Genomic DNA, 23166 nt, shown 5'->3' on the forward strand with positions numbered 1-23166 from the left:
TACTTTGCCTGTGACTGGAACGAATTGCATAAGTTGGAGACTTTTATCTCCCTCACCAACTTCAAACATCAGCTATCCGAGCAGCTAACCGATCGCTGCAGCTGTACATAGTCTATTGGTAAATAGCTCACCCTTTTTCACCTACCTCATTCCCATACTGTTTTTATACTGTTTTTATTTATTTACTTTTCTGCTCTTTTGCACACCAATATCTCTACCTGTACATGCCCATCTGATCATTTATCACCAGTGTTAATCTGCAAAATTGTATTATTCGCCTACCTCCTCATGCCTTTTGCACACATTGTATATAGACTGCCCATTTTTTTCTACTGTGTTATTGACTTGCTAAATTGTTTACTCCATGTGTAACTCTGTGTTGTCTGTTCACACTGCTATGCTTTATCTTGGCCAGGTCGCAGTTGCAAATGAGAACTTGTTCTCAACTAGCCTACCTGGTTAAATAAAGGTGAAATAAAATAAAAAAAAATTAAAGTAGGCAAAAGTCTAGTATTTGGTCCCATATTCCTAACAATAATTACATCAAGTTTGTGACTTTACACATTTGTTAGATGCATTTACGGTTTGTTTTGGTTATGTTTCAGATCATTCTGTGTCCAATTGAAATGAATGGTAAATAATGTATTGTGTGATTTTGGAGTCACTTTCATTGTAAGAATAGAATGTTTCTCAACACTTCTACATTAATATAGATGCTACCATGATTACGGATATCCCTGAATGAATCGGCTAGAAGTGAGAAAGTTAAACGGACAAATATATCCCCCCCCCCCAAAAAAAAATGCTACCCTCACATTATTGAAACGGTGAGAGATTAGCATGTCTTGGGGGTATGATATTAGCATAATGGTCTCTAAATTCCCACTTGATCTGTCTTGCATCAGACTCCGCACTGCTCTGCCTGTTTCAGTGTGTGGATCATTGCAGGCCAGGAAAACATACAGAGGAGAAAGGACAGAAGGAGAAGTTAGTGCAAAAAAAAGAATTTAAGGGATTTATTGTGGAGAAGACATGTGCATGAGTAAAATCTTTATTGCATGCACAGAACTATATGTCAAAGGTTTGAGTGAAACAAGTGCTGAGAGTGGTCCTTTCCAAATGCCACAACATGCACCGGAGAGGGGACCTCAGATTGACCCTTAATACCAGCCACAGCGTGATGGAGGCACCACTACACTTACACAACATTTACACCAGCGAGAGCTGCAGTTTACCCCAATGCCTCCAGACACCGCCAGTTCAAATCTATACCCAGAAGAGCAGAAGCTAAAAGTATGATCAGAAGCACTTCCTTCACATTCAGTGACCTGATGCTTAATACAAGCAGTTGGCTTGGCAAAAATAAAATAAAAAAAAGAAATGCAGATTTATTTTGTCTTTCTTTTGCAACAGTAACAGCTATAGTTGGTTTGAAAATAATTATCTTTGACTAAATTATTCTATGATAGTATAGTCTGTAACTGGAATGCACAACAGGAGAGAAGACACAAAAATCTAAAATGTAAAAGTGGTGCATGAACCACACACACACCATTTCAATTTGGCAGCACAAAAAAATCAAGGGAATATGGCAATACTGATGGTTACATACAACTGTTGAGAGTATGGCATTAAGTAAAAACTTCACATAAGAATGTTCTTGACCACAATTTAAAACAATAACAAAATGGTAAGACTTTCCATTCAACAAAAAAATAGCAGATATTTAAATGCTTTTCATCCCCAGTAAAAAGTGGACTATGAATTGCAACAGTTTTTTCTCTAGGTTTTTTAGAGGAAAGTGTGAGGGTAGGCATGATGAGAAAAAAAAAAGTTCATCTTGGAATGCGTGCTTGGGATCGTCGCTGGGAAGATGCCAAGCGGAATTGATGAAGCCGAATTCTACAATTTTGCCAGTGGCTGGCCCCGCACACTTGATTCTCTCCCAACCAATGAATGGTCCTGAGCGGTGGTCGAGTCTTAGATGGCAACCTTGGAGATCTGGTCCTCCAGTTTGGCAATTCGGCGGTCCTGTAGGGTGACAAGGTCTCTGAGCGACTTGACTTCTCGCAGCAGCTCCTCCAGTTTCCCTTCATTTTGCTGTGATAAAGCAGAGAAAGAACTACAAGTAAAAAAAATGACAAGAGACATCGTCACAAACCATCTAATGACTAAAATGATTTAATATTGATCTTTGAGATCCAAATCTAGTCACTGATTTAGTTTACCTTAATACATCTTGACTGTTGCCAGTGTTACAGTACAGTTTTATTCACTATGTTGTTGCTGTTACGGTAACTGTCCAGTCCTACTCACTGTACAGGGATGTGGAGAGGCCTTGCTCTGGGCAGGTGAGGTGTTCTCTGCTTTCTTGGCTAGCTTGCCCTCCAGGACATTGGACTTCTTGACCACCTTGAGGTCACGGTTCTTTCCGGGGACATAGCCGTTTTTCAGGGAGATCAGGATAGGCTCACCGTTCTTCCCATCAAACCAGTCCTCTGCCTCGATGGCACAGTCTGGTCCCGCTGTGTCCGGGTAAAGGTCATCCTGGAACAGGTCCGACTGTACGTGTGTGTGTGGGGGATGGCGAGAGACACGTAATGGTATCAGTTAGAATTGTACTCTAGTCAGTGGTGGACTGTAATCCATTCTTAATATTGCCCACATCTGAAAGACAATTGCACTCCTTTTTTATAGCATCAATATCGTTCAACTTTAAAAATAATTAGTCAAAGAGTAAGAGACAAACCTTTCGGGGGACTGTCATGATGATTGGTTCACACTTTCTCTCATGTAGTTTATAAAACCTGCAAGGGAAATAGATAAAATATGATGAGGATGTACAGCTGTGGGAATCAAAGGCATTGGGACTGTTCTCTCAAATAGCGCAACAAGCCCTCCCTCTAGTGGACGAAAGGAGAAGGTCTCAAAGCCATCTTTCTAAGTGTATGGTTGTTACCTGGCAATCTCGCACTTATTGACGTCCAGTCCACGTTTGGGCATGTACCCCATACCCCTCTGGGGCTCCTTGCTGGAGAAGGTGTTGAGGTAGTGCACGAATGGAGCCTCGTCTGTGATCTCAAAGTACCGGATGCTACTGTCACCCTGAACAGAGACGAGAGCTTACTGAGAAAACCCGAGCGATACTTTGCCGCTGCACTTTAACAGTGTCAGGTTTATAGAAAACGACAAGTCCTCCCAGAAAGACGGACGTCACACTAATCGGCCATCCAGATGGGAAACTATTGGTGCTATCGGGTCTGGGGGATAAGACAGGGATTTAGGAAATACATGACATCTCTAACAAGCATATCATCCTCACCTTCCCACACAGGTACACCACGTTGGTGTCTGCGTCGTAGAAAGGCAGCAACACTCCATTACTGGTGTCCAGTTCATGGACTGATATTGGTTCCTCCATGCTTTTCTGTTAACACAATAAATACATTTCATGTGCTTAGATAGATAAGTGGCTAGATAAGGATATGTGCATCTATAAGCGTATGAACGTCTATGTGTGTGTGTGTCTGGTTGGGAGGTGACGTACAGGGTTCCAGAGGGCTAGCTGCCGCTCGCTCATGCGGCTGAAGCCGGTGGTAAAGATGTTTCCGTCAGCCAGGAAGATGGCTCTCATAGGCCGTGCTCCATCGTGGGCCTTGTCCTTCTCCTGAAAAGACACAGCACATCTGTCAGAGAGGATCGTATGTTTGAGCACCAATAACACGTCTCGGTAGGAGGGTGTGTATGCGTTTGTGAATGAGTATGAAAGAGAAGAGCGCATATCAAGCCAACCCCCACAGTCCCCAGCCCACACACCGCCACAATCTTCTCCTTGCGGGGATCGATTACGCGGATCTTCTTGTCCTTGCAGGCGGTGCAGATGAGGGCTCCGTTGCGGCTCCAGCAGGCGCTGAAAATGACGTCAGGGTGCATGTCCTCCAGCTGGATCATGGCCTCGCCCGTCCCCACGTTCCAGATGATGATCAGGTTGTCACAGCCTGGAAGGACAGACACAAACAAACTACAGTCAGAATCCACATGCCTCTGTCTCAGAGCAGAGTGCAGTCCTACAGTAGAGTGGAAAATATAGAAGAGGCCTTGTATTCTCAGAGCTGATGTGACAAATGTACTCCATGCTGAACATGCCACACTCCTTGTGTGAGAGCAGAGTGTCAAAGCGGTCTCTACCTGCACTCATGAGGACGTTCCGGGCCGTGGGGTGCCAGGTGACGATGCCCACCCTCTTGGAGTGTCCCTCCAACACCACCACAGGCTCAGCCAGAGGGGTGACCAGCCCATTCTCTGGAATCTGCCACACCTGGAGACACAGAGATTAAGTTAGTCATGATGCCATTAGCTTCTACTTGTCTTTAGCGATTTTCTTATTTTTAACTATGGAGACAAACAGACTAAAAGGTATACTACACAGCCAACCTGACAGGTATATAAAATCGAGGACACAGCCATGTAATCAATCTCCATAAACAAACATTGGCAGTAGAATGGCCCGTTCTAAAGAGTTCAGTGACTTTCAACATGGAATCGTCATAGGATGCCACTTTTCCAATAAAGTTAGTTCATCAAATTTCTGCCCTGGCCAACTGTAAGTGCTGTTATTGTGAAGTGGAAACTTATAGGAGCAACAACGGCTCAGGCGCGAAGTGGTAGGCCACACAAGCTTACAGAACGGGAGGTGCTGTAGTGCGTAACGCCTAAAAATAATCTTAAACAGAACAGGACCAGCGAGTGCTGTCTATCCTCGGTTGCAACACTCACTACAGAATTGCGAACTACCACTAGAAGCAACGTCAGCACAAGAACTGCTTGCCGGAAGCTTCATGAAATGGGTTTCCATGGACGAGCAGCCACACAGAAGCCTAAGATCACCATGTCCAATGCCAAGCGTCAGCTGGAGTGATTTAAAACTCACCTCCATTGGACTCTGGAGCAGTGGAAACGCATACTCTAGAGTGAATCATCATGCTTCACCATCTGGCAGTCCGACTTGGCAGATGCCAGGAGAACGCTACCTGCCCAAATGCACTGTGCCAACTGTAAAGTTTGGTGGAGGAGGAAGAATGGCCTTGGGCTGTTCGTGGTTTGGGTTCAGCCCCTTAATTCCAGAGAAGGGAAATCTTAACTCTACAGCATACAATGACATTCGAGATGATTCTGTGCTATCAACTTTGTGGTAACAGCTTGGGGAAGGACCTTTCCTGTTTTAATGTGACAATGCTCCTGGGCACACAGCGAGGTTCATACAGAAATGGTTTGTCGAGATCAGTGTGGATGAATTTAATTGGCCTGCACAGAGCCCTGACCTCAACCCCATCAAACACCTTTGAGATGAATTGGAACATCGACTGCGAGCCAGGCCTAATCACACAACATCAGTGCCCGACCTCACTAATGCTTTAGTGGCTGAATGGAAGCAAGTTCCTGCACATGAACTTGAACGCAGTTTGGCCATGACATCGCAATCTGTTTTTGTGACCAAATTTTTCTCCCCAATTTCAATCTTGTCTCATTGCTGCAACTCCAATGTGCTTGGGAGGCGAAGGTTGAGTAATGTGTCCTCCAAAACCCGCCAAACCTTAACTCGCCTAACCCGGGAAGCCAGCTGCACTAACGTGTTGGAGTAAACACCATTCACCTGACGACCGAGGTCAGCCTGCAGGCGCCCGGCCCACCACAAGGAGTCGCTAGAGCGCAATGAGCCAAGAAAATACCCCCCCCCGCCCAAACCCTCCCCTAACCCAGAAGACGCTGGGCCAATTGTGCGTCGCTCTACGGGACTCCCAATCACAACCTGTTGTGATCCATCCCGGGATCAAACACGGGTCTGTAGTGACGCCTCTAGCACTGCGATACAGTGCCTCAGACCACTGCGCCACTCGGGAAGCTCCGATCAGCAATTTTTATTGGAGAATCAGTTTCTAGGCATCTTCATACAATCTTTGATGTGCTTGTCTAATGTTACCAGGATGTGCTAACAGTGTTTAGTCTGAAGGTGGCAGCAGAAAGCTGATGGGGACAACACACCCTTTGTTCAGAAACAAGGAAGGGAGAGAAATAAGGCCTGCGTAACACTTCATGTTTCATAGAGCAGACCTTTCTACAATGTTCTTGTATTCCATCTTCAAGGTCTATCGTATCATATAAAATACATTCAATTAGATCAAATATTGTACGGACCACTCAGTGGACTTATCAGTCTCTTGCTTCAGGCGAGACCAAATAAGGACGCGAGACATACTGACAGGATGACCTCACCGCCCCACCATTTCCATATGGCTGGGGTTCTGATTACGCTATGACACATGCTTTGTGTATAGAGCACACCATGGAGGTTAACGTTGCAGCACAGACAGACAGGGTTATTGATCCCATATGAATCTCAGGTCTTTCGCAGAGATGTCACCGAGTTCCCTGCAAAATAATCTACAAGGGTTGACAAGCTTGACTTCACAAGATGCACACAAGGCGTCCAAGCGTGCAGTAGGTAGGTAGGTAAGACAGCATATTGAACATAGTGTTACAGCGACACCATAAGGACGATGTCAGCAGTGAAAACTAGATGTACGTACCATGACCGTGCAGTCCTCGGAGCCGCTGGCGATGACATGGTCATTGTGAGGGCACCAGTCGATGTCCAGGACAGGTCCCGTATGACCACATACTGTTGGGTAGGCCTTGTCTATGCGACCCGTCTGGAGAGAGAAAGGAGGAGGTTTGGTATGATTGCTGGAGATCAGTAACAAAGGACGGGGAGAAACTGAACCCCCCCCAATCCTACTGGCAAAGACCAAGGGTTGACTTGTGAAGGAGATCGAAATACAGCGTTAGGCTTAAGGACATACTACTCTCCCTGTGAGACAGACCATGTATTGTTGTTACTGTATGTCTGGCATTTCTAAACTATTACTTTCAGCACCATTCATCATCTTTACTATCATCAAATCCCCAAGGCAGGATTATACGTGGTCGTTTACAAACTCCGCAGGCTAACGTTCCTAAAGAAAATACCGTTCATCCAATCAGAGGGCCTTTAGATGACATGAGCAACCTGGGGGTCAGCGTGTGACCTCTGCCGTCAACTGGATCAATGAGGACCCACTTATTTCGCTCTGTGCATGGCAGGACTGAGGCCTCAGTGACGTCACGAAAGGGCTGTGTGAGAAACTGGTTCTCCTATTTACAACTAGCCTGGGCCCGGACTACGGCTGTTACTGACCTCAGCATTTAAAAAAAATACCACACTGATAAAGAAATGTGTCCCCACCAAGAGTAATCGCTATGGCAAGATATAGGGCTAGAGAGGTCTGCATTCTCGTTCATGATTCATTAAGTCTGCAGCTATGTTGATATTTTTTCAGTGTGTCTCTCAAATCAGCCATTAATACTAAATAGAAATATCAGGCTCTCAAAACTCCTAATTATGAGATGCTGGAATTGGAGAAGCAATTTAATCACCGGTCTGACCCCCTGGGGCCTAACTGGCACTCCCTGTCTGCCATTACTGCTGTTGTCACGGTAACAACATGCCAGGAGGAGTGGGAACAGCAGCCAGTAAGTTCATATTCACAACATAGCCTATCATACAGATCAAGGAGGGAGGGATAGTTTGGGTTTGTTGACTGAGTATCTTCACTAATTAGACTCCCCATACACAGGCCTCGCTCTCAGGGGAAATGCAGATCAGTTCCAGAACAAGACCTCGGTAACAGTCATGTTTCCAGTAGGGCTGGGAATGTCCAGGGACATCACGATACGAGGTGTATTGCGATTTTATATGTATTTTGATTCAATACTGAAATTTTGTTGCTCACCATGTCTACTGCAGAGGGACAAGATAGCCATGAGTAATATGAGTTTTGACCACATGGACATAAAATTGCTGAAAACATGCTGGCTCACCACTTAAAAAGATGGATAACAAGCTAGAGAAGAAATACCAGAGTTTTGGCGCAGGAACAGCCGACTAGGGAGAGCTAACGTTAACGTTTTTTTATATAGAGAATTGATACTACTGAAGCCATAGAATCGATATATTAGTCAAATAACATTGCTATACTTTACTGTATACATTTTCCCCCAATCACTGATTTCCAGTGTAGGTTGACATCTGACCATTATATAGGAGACTGCTACATGAGGGACAGACAGACGGGAGGTAAGTGACTACAACAGATATTACAGCAGATGTTTGAGAACACACTCACACTCAAAGTGAGATGTATTTTATTTTACAAGACACAGCCAGGGAGTTACATATTCACCCAAACAATCATCTCCGTTCTATGGATAATACAGTCCAATTGTTGTGAATAATGGTGTTTGGAGACATGCGTTGCTGAACTCGTGAATCTGACTCTAAATCGAAAATCTGTAATCTGTCGAAAAACGGCTGAAATGCCAGAATCTCGTAGTGCCCCTTTAAGCAATGTAGCAGTTACCAGTCTCTTTAAGGGGGGGGGATGAAGGAAATATATGATAATGTAAACTAATTAACCATGTGGACTAGAATAATTGCATTCCATCCAGTACTCTAGGGTCAGTGAGGCAAGTGTAACAAGAGGGTGTGAAAGCATGTAATGCAAATGCCTTTAGAACAACCATACTGATTAAAATAGATGTGTGATTGATTGCTTGTCTATGGTGTTTGTTACTATAAGCGGCTGGCACGGTTTCCAAATGCTAACGTTTTTGCATTTGTGGCACAAATCCCATTCAAGTCATGGGACCGATATTAGCATTTTTAGCCAATCATGTTTAATCATGTGTTGCACAGGCAGCTGAATTCTGATCTTTTGTTCACTAATTGGTCTTTTGATAGATCAGATCAGCTCTGAAAAAGATCTGAGGTGATCGGTCAAACGACTAATTATTGGGGGAAAATATCAGGGCTGCTTGTGTACATGTAGCACAGGTGACTTTTGTGAGCTTCACAATCAACTTGAGATACTTTCTGATTTTTTGGACATGATGCGAAAAATGTGAATATCGGTCCCATGAATGGGATTTGTGCCACAAATGCTAAAACCAGGGGTAAAAAAACAATCCCTTGACTGAAACTTAAGTCGATCTCAGATCGATTGTCTGGGGCCAAGTTAACTTTCTTACATTAAAGGGGAGGTTATGACCATTATGCATTTTGGGGAAGAGGATAATTTTGTACATGTATTAAACTGGGAGTTGACCAATTCCGGTCCCCTGCTCAGGGGGTCTGGGGTGCTCCCGGGGATCATTTTTATGTATTAGGACATTCTACTCCAAAATGTATGAAAATAAAATGATGCTGATCGAAAATATAATTTCCACCTCCAGAAAAGAGCCCAATAAGATGTCGGTAAAAATTGTGTATAAATTATTAAAACATATTAGACCAGATGTCACATAGACCACACAACAACAAGGCGACTAGGTAAACAATTCTACTATGAGGACGTCTGATTTAGTTTTAATAACATTACATGGCAAAAATAGAAACATTGGAAGGTGATAAAGTATAGGCTTTGAATTACTTTGCCAGCAGCTACAGTAGGCAACACAGCGCTGTTTGAGTTGTGCGCTGCGGTAGTGCGCATGTTAGACTATTTCACACCCCCCCCCAAGATGTTTTATTGCTGTCATACCTTGTCCATAGACTGTTTACACAGGGCAAGGAAACTAAATGTCATTTTGTAATTTGGTTGAACTGTCCCTTTAAAATAAAAATAAAAAACATGTTTTCCTGAACAAATACTGCAAATTGATATTTGATTACAACATCAATATGACACTCTTCAATATAAGTGATTCTGCTTTATATATTTGAATGTAGAGTTTGCCCCTACATTTTTAACACCCATGTCCCAGAATCCTCTAGGCAACACACATTTCCATCAGCCAATCGGGAGAGAGACAGGAAATGGTCCTGTAGGCAGCCTGACATGCAAAGTGCTGGACTTCCATATATGGTCAAATCTGCTGACAGCAGCAGCAAGCTCTTGGGTACTGAATAGAGGGAGGGGAGAGAGAGAGAGAGGAGTGGAGACAGACAATTGCTGTTGGCTGTTCACACAACTCCCCTATACACATGCACACACACACACCGGCTCTCTTGTCACACTGATCAATCCCGGGCATAGGAAGCTTCTTTCAAATTCAATTTTCTTTCACCAAATTTAAACCACCTAGACATTTGACCTAAAAACCATTCAGCGTGTAGCACTATTGTCCAGAAGTTGTTAGTCTTCCATAGGGTCAGAAAACCTGAAAGAGGTGGGCGAGCCATTTTGCAGTAAGATACTACAGCGCACCCTCACGTTCTGTATACATTGTTGGACCAACAAAATTAGATTGGCATATACATATCCGGAATAGTAAAATATCATTGTAATCTAATTTAGTTTAAATGATAGGAATGAGCCATTTCAAAAAAGACCTCTGCAAATCCTTAGGAAATAACAAATAATCAAAATCATACTGAAACAGAACGGAGCGACTGAATGTAACTAATACTGAGATGGGCCAACAGTGAGAGGAAGTGTTCCAAGACCAATGAGACAGGAGGAGCCACGACGCTGCCTGGTTGGCCGACAGTGACACACTCACCTTAAGCAGAGGGAGGACGAGGAAGGCTCCGCCCCCGCTGGCCTCGATGATGATGGCGACAAATTTGGGGTTGACGGCACAGAAGGAGCTGTCCCACGTGACCCGGGAGACGCGGATGTCGTCATAGCACTGGTCGTTCTTCACTGCCTGGCCAAAGACATGACGGAACTTACTCGCTCGCACCACTCGCCTGAACATATCTGTCATCAGGAGGAGAGACAGGGAGAGAGGGAGAGATGTCAGACAGATGCTAGAACGGGGTTACTAATCTCTTATGGACAGACGCACGTTACATAAATGGTATCATAGCGTCTGTCAGACTGTGGGATGCGATGATGAACAATGAACTTTGTTCCCGGATGGGAAATTTGGCCCATAGACATGACTGAAATTTGGCTTCTGTTTAGGGGGGGTGGAGACTTTGCTCGTCTCATTAGTATCTTTCCTCAAATCTCCCCCAGAACTTAAATCAAGATACTTTTGTATATATAGTGAATGTGGACACCCCTTCCAATTCGTTAATTTGTCTATTTCAGCCACGCCCGTTGCTGACAGGTGTATAAAATCGCCATAGACAAACATTGGCAGTAGAATGGCCTTATTGAAGAGCTCAGTGACTTTCAACGTGGCACCATCATAGGATGCCACCTTTCCAACAAGTCAGTTTGTCAAATATCTGCCCTGCTAAAGCTGCAAGTGCGGTTATTGTGAAGTGGAAACGTCTAGAAGCAACAACAGCTCAGCCACGAAGTGGTAGGCCACACAAGCTCACAGAACGGGACCACCGAGTGCTGAAGCGCATAGCACGTAAAAAATAACATTTTCTCGGTGGCAACACTCACTACCGAATTCCAAACGGTTTCTGGAAGCAACGTTGGCACATTAACTGTTTTTCGGGAGCTTCATGAAATGGGGTTCCATGTACGAGCAGCCGCACACAATGCCAAGCTTTGGCTGGAGTGGTGTAAAGCTCGCTGCCTTTGGACTCTGGAGCAGTGGAAACGCGTTCTCTGGAGTGACGAATCACGCTACACCATCTGGCAGTCCGATGAACGAATCGGAGTTTGGCGGATGCCAGGAGAACGCTACCTTTCCGAATACATAGTGCCAACTGTAAAGTTTGGTGAAGGATAAATAATGGTCTGGGGCTGTTGTTCATGGTTCAGGCTACTGTCGGCCCCTTAGTTCCAGTGAAGGGAAATCTTAACACTACAAGATAAAATGACATTCTAGATGATTCGTTTCCAACTTTGTGGCAACAGTTTGGGGCAGCAAAGGGGGGGACCAACTCCATATTAATGCCAATGATTTTGGAATGAGATGTTCGACGAACAGGTGTCCACATGCTTTTGGTCATGTAGTGAATATACAAATATAAAACTTCACATTCTCTTTAGACACACTCTACACTGAAAACAAATATTGGTGTGGTCACTGCCCAAACTATGGCTCAGTTGATGTGAAGCCACTCCAGGACATGGTCATTGACTCGGACATAAAGTTAGAGTTATCCCCATCTCTGCCTCAAATGGAAGAACACAGCTTATCTAAACTGGATCAAGCCTAAATGGCAGAGCTGGCTCCCAGTCAGAATAGAGGGAGACTTTTACATGTCTACTTTTCTGTGCATCTGATCAAATAAGGTGATGGCTGAGTTTGTGTGTATGAACTATGAACCTAGAAAGCATTAGCCTAATATTTATTTTGAGAAAACTTTGCATCTCATCCACCACCCTTCTTATTAGCCTACTTAGGCAGCCTTTATTCACATTGCCCAATGTTCACTTTGGCAAGCTCATGTTGGTGTAAGCTGGCCACAAACAAAGTCCCACGAGAGCTCTGTCTTGCTAGCGTATAGCTCTGTTTCCATAACAACAATGATAGATTCCCATCACGCCTCACAGGGAGCAGGCTCCCATCAGAAGAGCTGACTGACCCTGCTGCAGGAAGAGCTTAATCAATTACGGGTTAGCATCAAAGGCTTCCTTGTGTCTCCCATAGCCACCAACAGAATGCGGTGCATAGCCACAGTACAGTGAAATCAGCCAGGGCAGAGCCAGGACAGGCAGTAATAGAACTGATGCTTATGGGCTATGTTCCACTCAGGGCCTTTAGCTCAGACTCCCTGAGACCTTTCACGTCATCAAGTATCACAAGCAGAGTGCACTAAAACGTTGTACTTGACACCCCCTTGACCTGGTGGATAATCTTGAGGAGATACTGTGTGCAGTTGGCATTCTTGCCAACATGCCACCTACGCCGAAACTCACTATTGCTGGTAATTGACATTAAATGAATTTTGATCCTCCTTCATATGGGATGTTGTTTTTTGATGACTGATGGTTTCCTGCTTAGTTTCCTTCACAGGAAGTGGATGCAGAAGTTGTATCTTTCCTTTAGCCCATATAGTGGTCACAATGTGCATGGTAGACAGTGATAATAGACCAGGCTATAAGAATAGGCATGCCAGTCAGTCATTCTATGTACTTGCACTAGTAACACATGGTCTGCTACCTTCAACATCTATTCAGAATATTCACTGATGACCTCGCAATCTCGCAAGGACTGCCAGAATGTAGTAAATAGCCTATCATTTGACCTAACATAAGCACTGGACATAATCTCATAGATTGTTGTTAGGAGCTCTGAGCTCCGTATTTTGAATGGTAGGACAGACAGAAACAGTCCTGATCTTAATAACACAGAAGTCGTCCCTGTGGTGAAAGAGACGGATGAAAGTCAGTAAATTACATGCTGAGGGAAGAGATGGCCTTTCAGTCAAGGTCATTTTCATTATACAAGGAGCTGGTACATGTGTCGCTGGGCCGTCCGCTCTCTCTCACACACACACACACACACACACACACACACACACACACACACACACACACACACACACACACACACACACACACACGCGTGAATGACAGCTAGAGCTACGGCGTTTACACTGAGATCAACCAAGCCTGTCTCAGGTCAATTGGTTTGCATCTTTTTGATGAAATGGGGCCAGTGACAGAAACATCTGCATCTACAGTGGGCTCCAAAATTACTGGCACCCCTGACTGGCAATGCACAAACAATGCTTAAACAAATATAAACAATATAATTATAGAGATAAACTCAAAATACCAACATGTGAGAAATACTGTACTTTATTAATGTTTCAATGGAACTAACCAAAATAATTGATTGATTTAATTAAAAATCAATGTCCTCCAAATCAAGGTTTCACAATTAATGGCACCCTTAAAGATTACTGTAAATGACATTTACCAAAATGAAACCACTAATTAAATTCCACTTATTTAAGTGTATCTAAGTCTTAAGGAACTATACTGAGCCATTACATCACTTACTGTTTCACTAGGGTATAAAAAGGAGGTAACACACATGCAATATCCCTTTGTCATCCAACACCATGAAGAAAACAAAAGAACTAGCAGTTCAAAAGAGACCTATGGTCATAGACCTTCATAAATCTGGTAATGGCTACAAGAAGATCCACAAACGATTGAATATACCAATGAGCACGGTCAGGGCAATTATTAGAAAATACAAAAGATATGGAACAATTGAAAACCTCAAGGGTAGAGGACGCAAATACATTTTCCCCCCAGGATAGGGAGGAGGATAGTGAGAGAAGCAACAAAATCCCCAAGAATCACTGTGAAAGAATTGTAGGCCTTGGTGCCGTCTTGAGGTCACCAGGTTTCAAAAAGCACCATCAGACGCCACCTCACAGGCTCTTTGGAAGGGTTGTCAGAAGAAAGCCCTTTCTGACCCCAAGACACAGACGCAACCGCTTGGTGTTTGCCAAACATAATTTAAATTATGACTGGAAGTGCTCTGGTCATATACAGCATCGGCATGTTTGGCGTCGAAACAGAGATGCATACAAGGAGAGGCACCTCATACCCACATGAAATATGGAGGGGGGCAGTGATGTTTTGGGGCTGTTTTAATTCCAGAGGTCCAGGGGCACTGGCTAAGACTGATGGCATAATGAAATCCACCAAATATCAGGTAATTTTGGCTGACAATCTGGTCGTCTCTGCCTGAAGGCTGGGACTTGGCCGTAAGTGGACTTTCCAACAAGACAATGAATGACCTGAAACATACCTCAAGATCCACACAGAAATGGTTCTGTGACAACAAAATCAAAGTTCTGCCATGGCCATCTCAGTCACCGGACCTCAATCCAATTGAAAACCTGTGGGCTGAGTGGAAGAGGGCAGTTGATAAGCGCAAACCCAAGAATGTGAAGGATTTTGAAAGGATCTGCATAGAGGAATGGTCCAAAATCCCTCCAAATGTGTTCCTTAACCTTGTCAAACATTAAAGGAAAAAGACTCCATGCTGTTATTCTTGCCAGAGGTGGTTGCACTAAGTACTAAATGAGTGACAATAATTATGAAAACTTGATTTTGGTTACATTTATTTTGTATTAAATAATTGAATGATTTTGGAATCGGAAATCGGTATTTTTGGGCCCCGATTTTCATTTTTTTACACCTTTATTTCATCTTTATTTAACTAGGAAAGTCAGTTAAGAACACATTCTTATTTTCAATGACAGCCTAGGAACAGTGGGTTAACTGCCTTGTTCAGGGGCAGAACGAAATATTTTCACCTTGTCAGCTCGGGGGATCCAATCTTGCAACCTTAACTAGTCCAACACAATAACGACCTGCCTCTCTCTCATTGCACTCCACAAGGAGGCTGCCTGTTACGTGAATGCAGTAAGCCAAGGTAAGTTACTAGCTAGAATTAAACGTATCTTATAAAAAACAATCAATCATAATCACTAGTTAACTACACATGGTTGATGATATTAGTAGAAATTATCTAGCGTGTCCTGCGTTGCATATAATCTGACTGAGCATACAAGTATCTGACTGAGCGGTGATAGGCAGAAGCAGGTGCGTAAACATTAATTCAAACAGCACTTTTGTGCATTTTGCCAGCAGCTCTTCGTGGTACGTCAAGCATTACGCTGTTTATGACTTCAAGCCTATCAACTCCCGAGATGAGGCTCGTGTAACCGAAGTGAAATGGCTAGCTAGTTAGCGCGCGCTAATTGTCGTTGTGTTGCAGGTTCGATCCCAGGGAGGAGCGAGGAGAGGGACGGAAGCTATACTGTTACACTGGCAATACTAAAGTGCCTATAAGAACATCCAATAGTCAAAGATTAATGAAATACAAATGGTATGGAGATAAATAGTCCTATAATAACTACAACCTAAAACTTCTTACCTGGGAATATTGAAGACTTATGTTAAAAGGAACACCAGCTTTCATATGTTCTCATGTTCTGAGCAAGGAACTGAAACGTTAGCTTTCTTACATGGCACATATTGCACTTTTACTTTCTTCTCCAACACTTTGTTTTTGCATTATTTTAACCAAATTTAACACATTTCATTATTTACTTGAGGCTAAATTGATTTTATTGATGTATTATATTAAGTTAAAATAAGTGTTCATTCAGTATTGTTGTACTTGTCATTATTACAAATAAATAAATATCGGCCCATTAAATCGGTATTGGCTTTTATGGTCCTCCAATAATCTGAGTTGAAAAATCATAAATCAGTCGACCTCTAGTCAGGGGTGCCAGTAATTTTGGAGCCCACTGTATAGCAACACTATATTTGCTATAAATCATATTAGCCTACACATAGGCTATCCTTAATTTTTCCTGAATGGACTCTCCTAGTCACACATCGATCTCCTTTGAAGCGGGAACAGGCATTAGCACAGCAAGGCCATCTCTCCTGGGTCAAATACTCTCCTGGGTCGAAGCCTTGGGTACAGGACATACGCTATATGACCACAGCCTGCATCACTACAACCGCACGATGCAGCCAGAGAAGGGACATGCAGGGTTTGACAAACAGAACATTTCGTTCCATTACTAGTTTCAGCCCTAATGATTCATTCTGGAAACGCTCTCCTCTCACACACATGAACCATTCAACAAGATGTGCTCCATGCCTCGCATGCCTAATTTCTCTCAACACAATGACCTACTTTACAGAGAGCAGCATGGCACAAAACAGACTGAGTCTGGGGTAGCACCACTCCAACTTAAAGATCATACCCATATGAACCTTTGGTCTACATCCTCCTTTTACTGAGTGTATGGCATCTTTCACTGTAGTTCAATTAGAGATATGGAATCACCCAGTCTTCTTCTTACAGAGTTAGTTGCAGCTGTAACTGGAATGGAAGGGTCATACATAAATCCTTACTATACACAACATACAGCATTGACAGTTATGTCAGCAACTTTTAGACTCATATACTCTGCTGCTAAACAGAAGTCAATCATATATATCCTTCCTGTGTGGCTCAGTTGGTAAGAGCATGGTGGCCATGGATCACCCTTACAAAAATAAATGCATGGATGACTTAAATCGCTTTGGCTAAAAGCATCTGCTACATGGCATATACTATATAATATATTCTCACCCCTGATAGATGAATGAATGTCCCAACTTCACCCATAGAAACTGATCCATCAACATGCAATAACCCTGTAGCTTCAATTCCCTGCCTTCTCGGGAAAATAACTACTCCACTAGAGCAAGCAAAAGTTACATGACCAATAATGCAAACCATTTGCTATTGTAGGTGCTAGGTATTGTAAGGTCGACTTCAGGACACATTATAACGAAAATATTTAATTCGTGTTCAAAATGATTAAAATGTTGATCAGACTAAGGTATGCCATATGCTTATTTTCCGGTTAAGAACAGTTGAGGTGCAGTAGACAGACTGATAACTATAGTCTTGGATTGAAATGTGACAACCCCACCAGTGGCATCTATAAAACGTTTATGGCCTAGCTAGCTATTAGACTGGGCATCATTGATGCCTATCATTGGACACATCATTGTCTGCCACAGAGTATGTTGCTAGGTAGCTAAGCAATGTAGCTAGCGATTAGCTAGATGGCTGGGTCCTGTAGGCTGCCGTCATCTCCATGCATGTCTCTGATTAATACAGGTTATTGATGATTGATCAGAGTAGACATGTAATTACGTACAGTGTATTAATAAACCAACACATTTGATCATAGTCATTATATAGCAGACTACTCTTCATTCTATAATCTAAAGGTGGACAATAGCCATGCATTGTGTGGCAGGCAAAAATGCTAGCTACTTCCTTATGTGCAATTCATTAGCAATAATTTCCAAAGGCAGCTCCCCACTAGGGAGGACAAATTTGCGGTTAATAATGACTTGCTACAGCCGTGTCTAGTAAATGAATGACGAAGATGTTTAGGAATTTACATGAAGATGCTACCGTCTAGAATTTGGAGCATAGACCACCGTCAGTGAGCTATTATGACGCAAGTGCAGATTTTATTCATGGCTCTGGCTGTTCCCATTCAAAACGGTGCACAGCCGGGTAGGCTAGCTAGCAGCAAGATGTTTACTGCAAATACAGGACAGTCCATTTTCCTTACCTCCTAAATCTATGCGAAATTTTCCGTGAACACGAGGTAATCAATCTGAAAACATGAATATGGTAGTTTAGCCCTCGTCCGTTACGATTTTTCCCTTGTTACACTCGTTCAGCCGTTCGAGTATTCTTTCCCTCCAGACTGCAATTCCATGAACCGGAAGCAACGCCCTGTTTCATCCCCGCCTCTTCCATATGAGGCATTATAGGAATCCCATATCGGAGAGAAATCAATTGTCTCATTTATATGATAAAGATACTCTTTTAATTATTTTATTTTTTTCTCCACTGAAAAGTATTAATGGGTCTATGAATGCATCACCAACACTGCTACAAGTAGGCCTATAATAAAAAGACAACAAGGCCTAGATCATGGTCGTTTTGGAGGAACAATGCCAATGATCTCAGAAATGATTGATTATTTGCTGTAGACAACCTGTACATGCAACCAGCATGAAATGTCACACACTCAGCCTAATTAACTTTTTAATTGACACGCCCATGCAACTGCATAGCCCTGCTAGATTGGACATAGCCTACAGTTAAACTTCAAGGCACAGTCAAAACCAACAGCAAAAGAATGTGTACAATAATGTGCCAACACTCAGCTTTCTTATGTTTAGTGCGCCTGCAGGTGGTGATTCTGAGAACTGCAGGGCAGGCAGTTCCAAATGTCTCCATTCATGCTATCCTGCTTACCACATCTCTCAGATGTTTGCTCCAAGTCAACCTGTACCTTATTTATTTTCATTGTAAGAGTCAGCTACTTATTAGGCACTATTGCCAACCCTCAAACATGTGGTTCTATGTACAGTGTGGCTGAACCAAACGGCATGACTAACACATTCTAACAGTACATAGTTTCAATGGACTAGTGTGTCATTGACTCAAAGGCAGACTGCAATCTGGCAAAAATGGCTTCTTTACAACTCAGGTTCCTCACGTGTGTGTGTGGCTGTGTGTGTGTGGGTGAGAGAGAGAGACACACACCAACTAGAGTGAGTGAGCAAGAGGGAGGGAGGGAGGGAGGGAGGGAGAGAGAGTACATCACTGGGGCTGAACTCCCTGCCATCCAGGACTTCTATACCAGGATGTGTCAGAGGAGGGCCCTAAAATTGTCAAAGACTCCAGCCATCCAAGTCATAGAAGCAGTACTGATGCATCAAGTCTGGAATCAACAGGACGGTGAACAGCTTTAACCCCCAAGCATTAAATAGTTAACCAATAGCTATAGCATTGACCCTTTTGACTCATCACATACACTAACACTGCTACTACTGTTTATCTATCCTGTTTCCTAGTCACTTTATCCCTACCTACTGTGTACGTACATATTGAATCTACCTCGATTACCTCGTACCCCTGCACATCGACTCGGTACTGGTACCCCGTGCATATAGCCAAGTTATCATTGCTCATTGTGTATTTATTCCTTGTGTTATTATTTTTCTATTTATTCTCTTTTTTTTCTCTCTGCATTTCTGGGAAGGGCCCGCAATTAAGAATTTCACTGTTGGTCTATACTTGTTGTTTACAAAGCATGTTACAAATGACATTTGATATGAGGGAGACATATAAACAGAGAGAACATTGATCCAAATCACCTTCTTACCTTTTTTGAGTTCAGGCTCTGGTGGTTTTTCAGCAGGCTTCTTAGTGACATCAAAGGCCTTCTTCATCTGTGATACTTTCAGGCTCTGGCCCTGGCCTACAGCCCCGGCAATGGACATGGCCGTGAGCGGTTTTGCCCGGTCTGCATGTCTGATCATGGACTTGGCTGCAAGGGGTTTTGTCCAGTCTGCATGCCTGATTCTCTGGTGCATCCGGTTAGTCTCCTTTATGAGCTCAGCCACAGGCCTGTATGTCTCAGTTTCATGCTCAGACACAGTATCACGATAACGCTGCTCAACAAGACCACTATGGATATCTATACGGTCACTGTGGTCAAAGTTCTTCCAACGGACATCTGTGCTGACAGTGTCAGCAGGGGGTTCAGGGTCATCATCATCATCACATTTCATTCTCTTACACAAGGCCTGCTCTAGTTCTCGTATCTCCTCGTCATCTGAAGGACAAGTTATGTCTTCTGAGATTGCAACCGTTTCTAATACAACAAATGGCTTTTGGGGCTTTTTTGGTACAGGAGGCGGTGGACCTTTGAATTTAGCCTGCTTTTCCAAAAAAGGTTGTCCATCCAACATGTCAAGTTGTTTTGGTTCTTCCTCTTCTGCAGCACGTTTGACCATTTGTGCCCAAGCATCAAAATCTATGATATTTCTATACTTTTCCTCTCTAGTTGGTGTCCTTTGTCGTTGTGAAAAATCAAAATTATCTGGCGTGTACATGTTGGATGGTACAGTATAAGCAGCACCTGTGTTGTCCCATAACACACACATGTCCTGAGGAGCTGTGGCACAAGCATTTTCTTTGTTGACTTGATGTGAATGTCTCCTCCTCTTCTTCTTCTTCTTCTCCTCCTCCTTGTGGTAATCATCATCACATATCTTCTGCTCATCCAAGCAGCAGGTTTTTGCAGCTGGAATCTTAACGAAGGGATTTTGGGGCTTTTTTGGGACAGGTGGAGGAGGCCCCTTTGGTTTAAGCCTCTCCCCTGAAAAATAAGGATCTATAGAGGCACCTGAGGTCGCTTTGTCCTCTGTCTGAGTGAAATCCATACTGTTGTTTTGTTGTGTTGGCAATGTGCTCTCCATTTCCCTCTCAGGCAGAATGTGAATGATGGGTGGTGGGGTGATGACAGCAATGTAACAGACAGGCTGGCTCTCCATCTGCATGCTAACAACCTGCCTCTGCCCATCACTGTCCTCTAAAGTTGGCACAGACAGAGGAGGTAAGGGAATCACATTGCATTGTTCTAATGAGCATGAGGATGAGGCAGTTATGAGTTGTGGCATCTTGGGGACAGAGCAGGAGAGGACATTAACTGTGACCTGTTTTTTAGACATAGAGGCAGCTGATAGGATGTTTGTTCCTCTACCAGTCGTTAAATTAACAGTCTCATCAGAAAGGGATGTTTTGGCATTCTCAGTAACACTCAGAATCTGAATTGGTGAGGGAGATATGACTGCATTCTGAAGTACTGGCTCTTTCTCTACCTTCACAGAAGAACAACTACCAGCAAGTTCTTCCTTAGCATCATGTAAAACAGCCTCAGTCTTACTCGGAGACTGTTCAGCAGCTAAATGTTCATATTTGGTGATGGAGATGCATGTATCCGTGGATGGGGATACTTCTTTTGCTTTTCCAGTAGAAGTTTCAGTTTGCTGTTGTAAGGAGACATTACCACAATGGCTCTCTACATTATCAAACTGTTGAATGGATTTCCCACTTTTGTCTGTACCTTTGGCCTTAGGCCTTGGTGGAGGCTGAGGAGGATTTGGTGTGTCAAGATGTCCTGGGACACATGCGGAAGATGCCCTGAGTACTTCAGGTTCGCACCGATTTGACTCACAAACCTCAATCCTGTGGTCTGTGACACAGTCTCTCTTTACCTCCCTCCCCTGCATGTCTTTCACCTGTGGATGCTCATCTGTGGCTGTGGCCTTCCTCTCTTTTTCAGTTTGTGAACCACTCTTAACAGGATCTGTCGTCTCCGGCTTCGTTTTTGTGTTGAGCGTGGTTAATGCTTCTGTTTTCTCATCAAGTTCTTTCTCTATATTCCAAAGGACCAAATCCTCATGAGTGCAGTCTTTTTCTTCAGGGGATTTATTGTATATATCATTTGGCTTGGAATTGGCATGGGTTAATTCAATACTCAAGAGAGCTGGTTTCTTGCCTTGAATGCCCGGTTTGAGCTCACAAGTCGCAGTCTTTCCCGCCTCATTCTCTGTCATAGCTTTGACAGCTTCAGTTCGTTCAGCCTTCTTCGGGCGACACATGATGTTTGCAGGTTCAGCCAAATGTGGATCCGCTCTTTCTGAACCTTCTGTGTGTGAACATCGGGTATGTGCATTGCAACCACTGCTACCATTACCGTAAAGAACAAAATAAGTGTTTACAGTGCTGCTCGTAACCTCATCCCGTGTTACTTGTTGCAAACTCTGTGTTTTGCTTGTTTCATCACCCAAAGATGAGGCATTTTGTGAGGTCTCCTTACTGGATTCCTGGTGTTTTTTTCCTGAAGACCTCTGAAGTCTGTCCTCACTGAGCCTCTGATCATCCACAGCAGAAGAAACGTTCCTCTTTGGATCAGTAGGCGACGTTGTAGGGTCTTGAGGTTTATCCACAACAGCGGCAGAAGTCGTATCCTCCTTCACTATTCTATTTACAGAGAGTGGTTTAATTTCCTTCTCTTTGTCCCTGATTTTAGAGGTCGCGCTCCTCACATCAGACGATAACCACGATTCATCCTTCTCCAGAGGTACGAAGTCCTCCTCGGTAGCCTCTGAGATCACCAAGTCCTCTGTGTTAGACATATCTGTCGTATCCTCTGTATCCGAGTCACTGTGCCAACTGCCAGCCAGGGATTTACTCCTCACTTGGTCTTCCATTGTATTTGCCCTTTTCTTACTACCCGCAGCTTTATTCTGTGATTTGGGCTCTGAGTGCTGTGTGCTCCTCTCAGAGTTCAGGACACTTTCTGGCTTCTCTATATCATATGTGACAGCCCTGCCTTCTCTGTCCCCTCTCTTGTTCCCTCCCCCCGCAGTCAAGGGACTCTGTTCCTCACCTAGAGAGGTGCTCATTGGCCCCTCACTGAGGGTGTCTGTCAAGGCCGGGGTGGCAGTGAGCTCATCGCCTCCCTGCTCACTGGCCAGGCTGCTGCTGACACTCAGTCCCTCTGTTTTCCCATAGCTCCCAGTCCCACCGCTACCCTGTTCACCGGGCTCCAACTGCTGTCCTCCATTGGAGGCATTTGTTGAAACTCCCTCCTTTTCCAACACTTTGTTCAGTTTCTGACCCATTGGTTGTTGTAGTTGTTTTCTCTCTAAAAGGAAGAGAGAGATAAATGTCAAGACACAGCAGTGGTCAAGGAATTACTCAGTGTACAGTAGCATTCTGCTTGCCCATCTCTTAATTTGACATAAGGCCTAGGGCCAAGCCTCTCGCTCTCTTACTATCTCACCCCCGACCTTTCTA

General features: G+C 43.7%; 1 protein-coding gene across 2 annotated transcripts; it reads right to left on the reverse strand.

Annotated features, from left to right (window-relative positions):
• Positions 1–1001: 1001 nt before the first annotated feature.
• LOC118387671 (coronin-1C-A-like) lies at positions 1002–23004 on the reverse strand. 2 transcript variants are annotated; one of them, XM_035776274.2, is made up of 11 exons: positions 19682–23004; positions 10597–10796; positions 6588–6710; positions 4189–4318; positions 3817–3998; positions 3548–3667; positions 3323–3427; positions 2960–3105; positions 2750–2807; positions 2317–2562; positions 1002–2100 (listed from the first exon to the last, which is right to left on the reverse strand). In XM_035776274.2, exons 1-11 carry the CDS (start codon positions 22989–22991, stop codon positions 1981–1983), a joined length of 4740 nt encoding a protein of 1579 aa, XP_035632167.2. In that variant the 5' UTR covers positions 22992–23004; the 3' UTR covers positions 1002–1980. The 2 variants fall into 2 exon arrangements, with proteins under 2 accessions (XP_035632167.2, XP_035632168.1); XM_035776275.2 differs by lacking the exon at positions 19682–23004 and adding an exon at positions 18074–18251.
• Between the last annotated feature and the right edge of the window lie 162 nt (positions 23005–23166).

Source organism: Oncorhynchus keta, chromosome 9 (assembly GCF_023373465.1).
Source record: "Oncorhynchus keta strain PuntledgeMale-10-30-2019 chromosome 9, Oket_V2, whole genome shotgun sequence".
NCBI classification, from domain to species: domain Eukaryota; kingdom Metazoa; phylum Chordata; class Actinopteri; order Salmoniformes; family Salmonidae; genus Oncorhynchus; species Oncorhynchus keta.

Coding starts and splice junctions, on each gene's coding strand:
- LOC118387671 (XM_035776274.2), bottom strand. CDS start 22,991: ATGGGTCAGAAACTGAACAAAGTGTTGGAAAAGGAGGGAGTTTCAACA. Junction 6,711..10,596: donor TCGTCCTCCCTCTGCTTAAG/GTGAGTGTGTCA, acceptor TTCTCTCTCCAG/ACGGGTCGCATAGACAAGGC. Junction 2,101..2,316: donor CCTCTCCACATCCCTGTACA/GTGAGTAGGACT, acceptor GCTTTATCACAG/CAAAATGAAGGGAAACTGGA.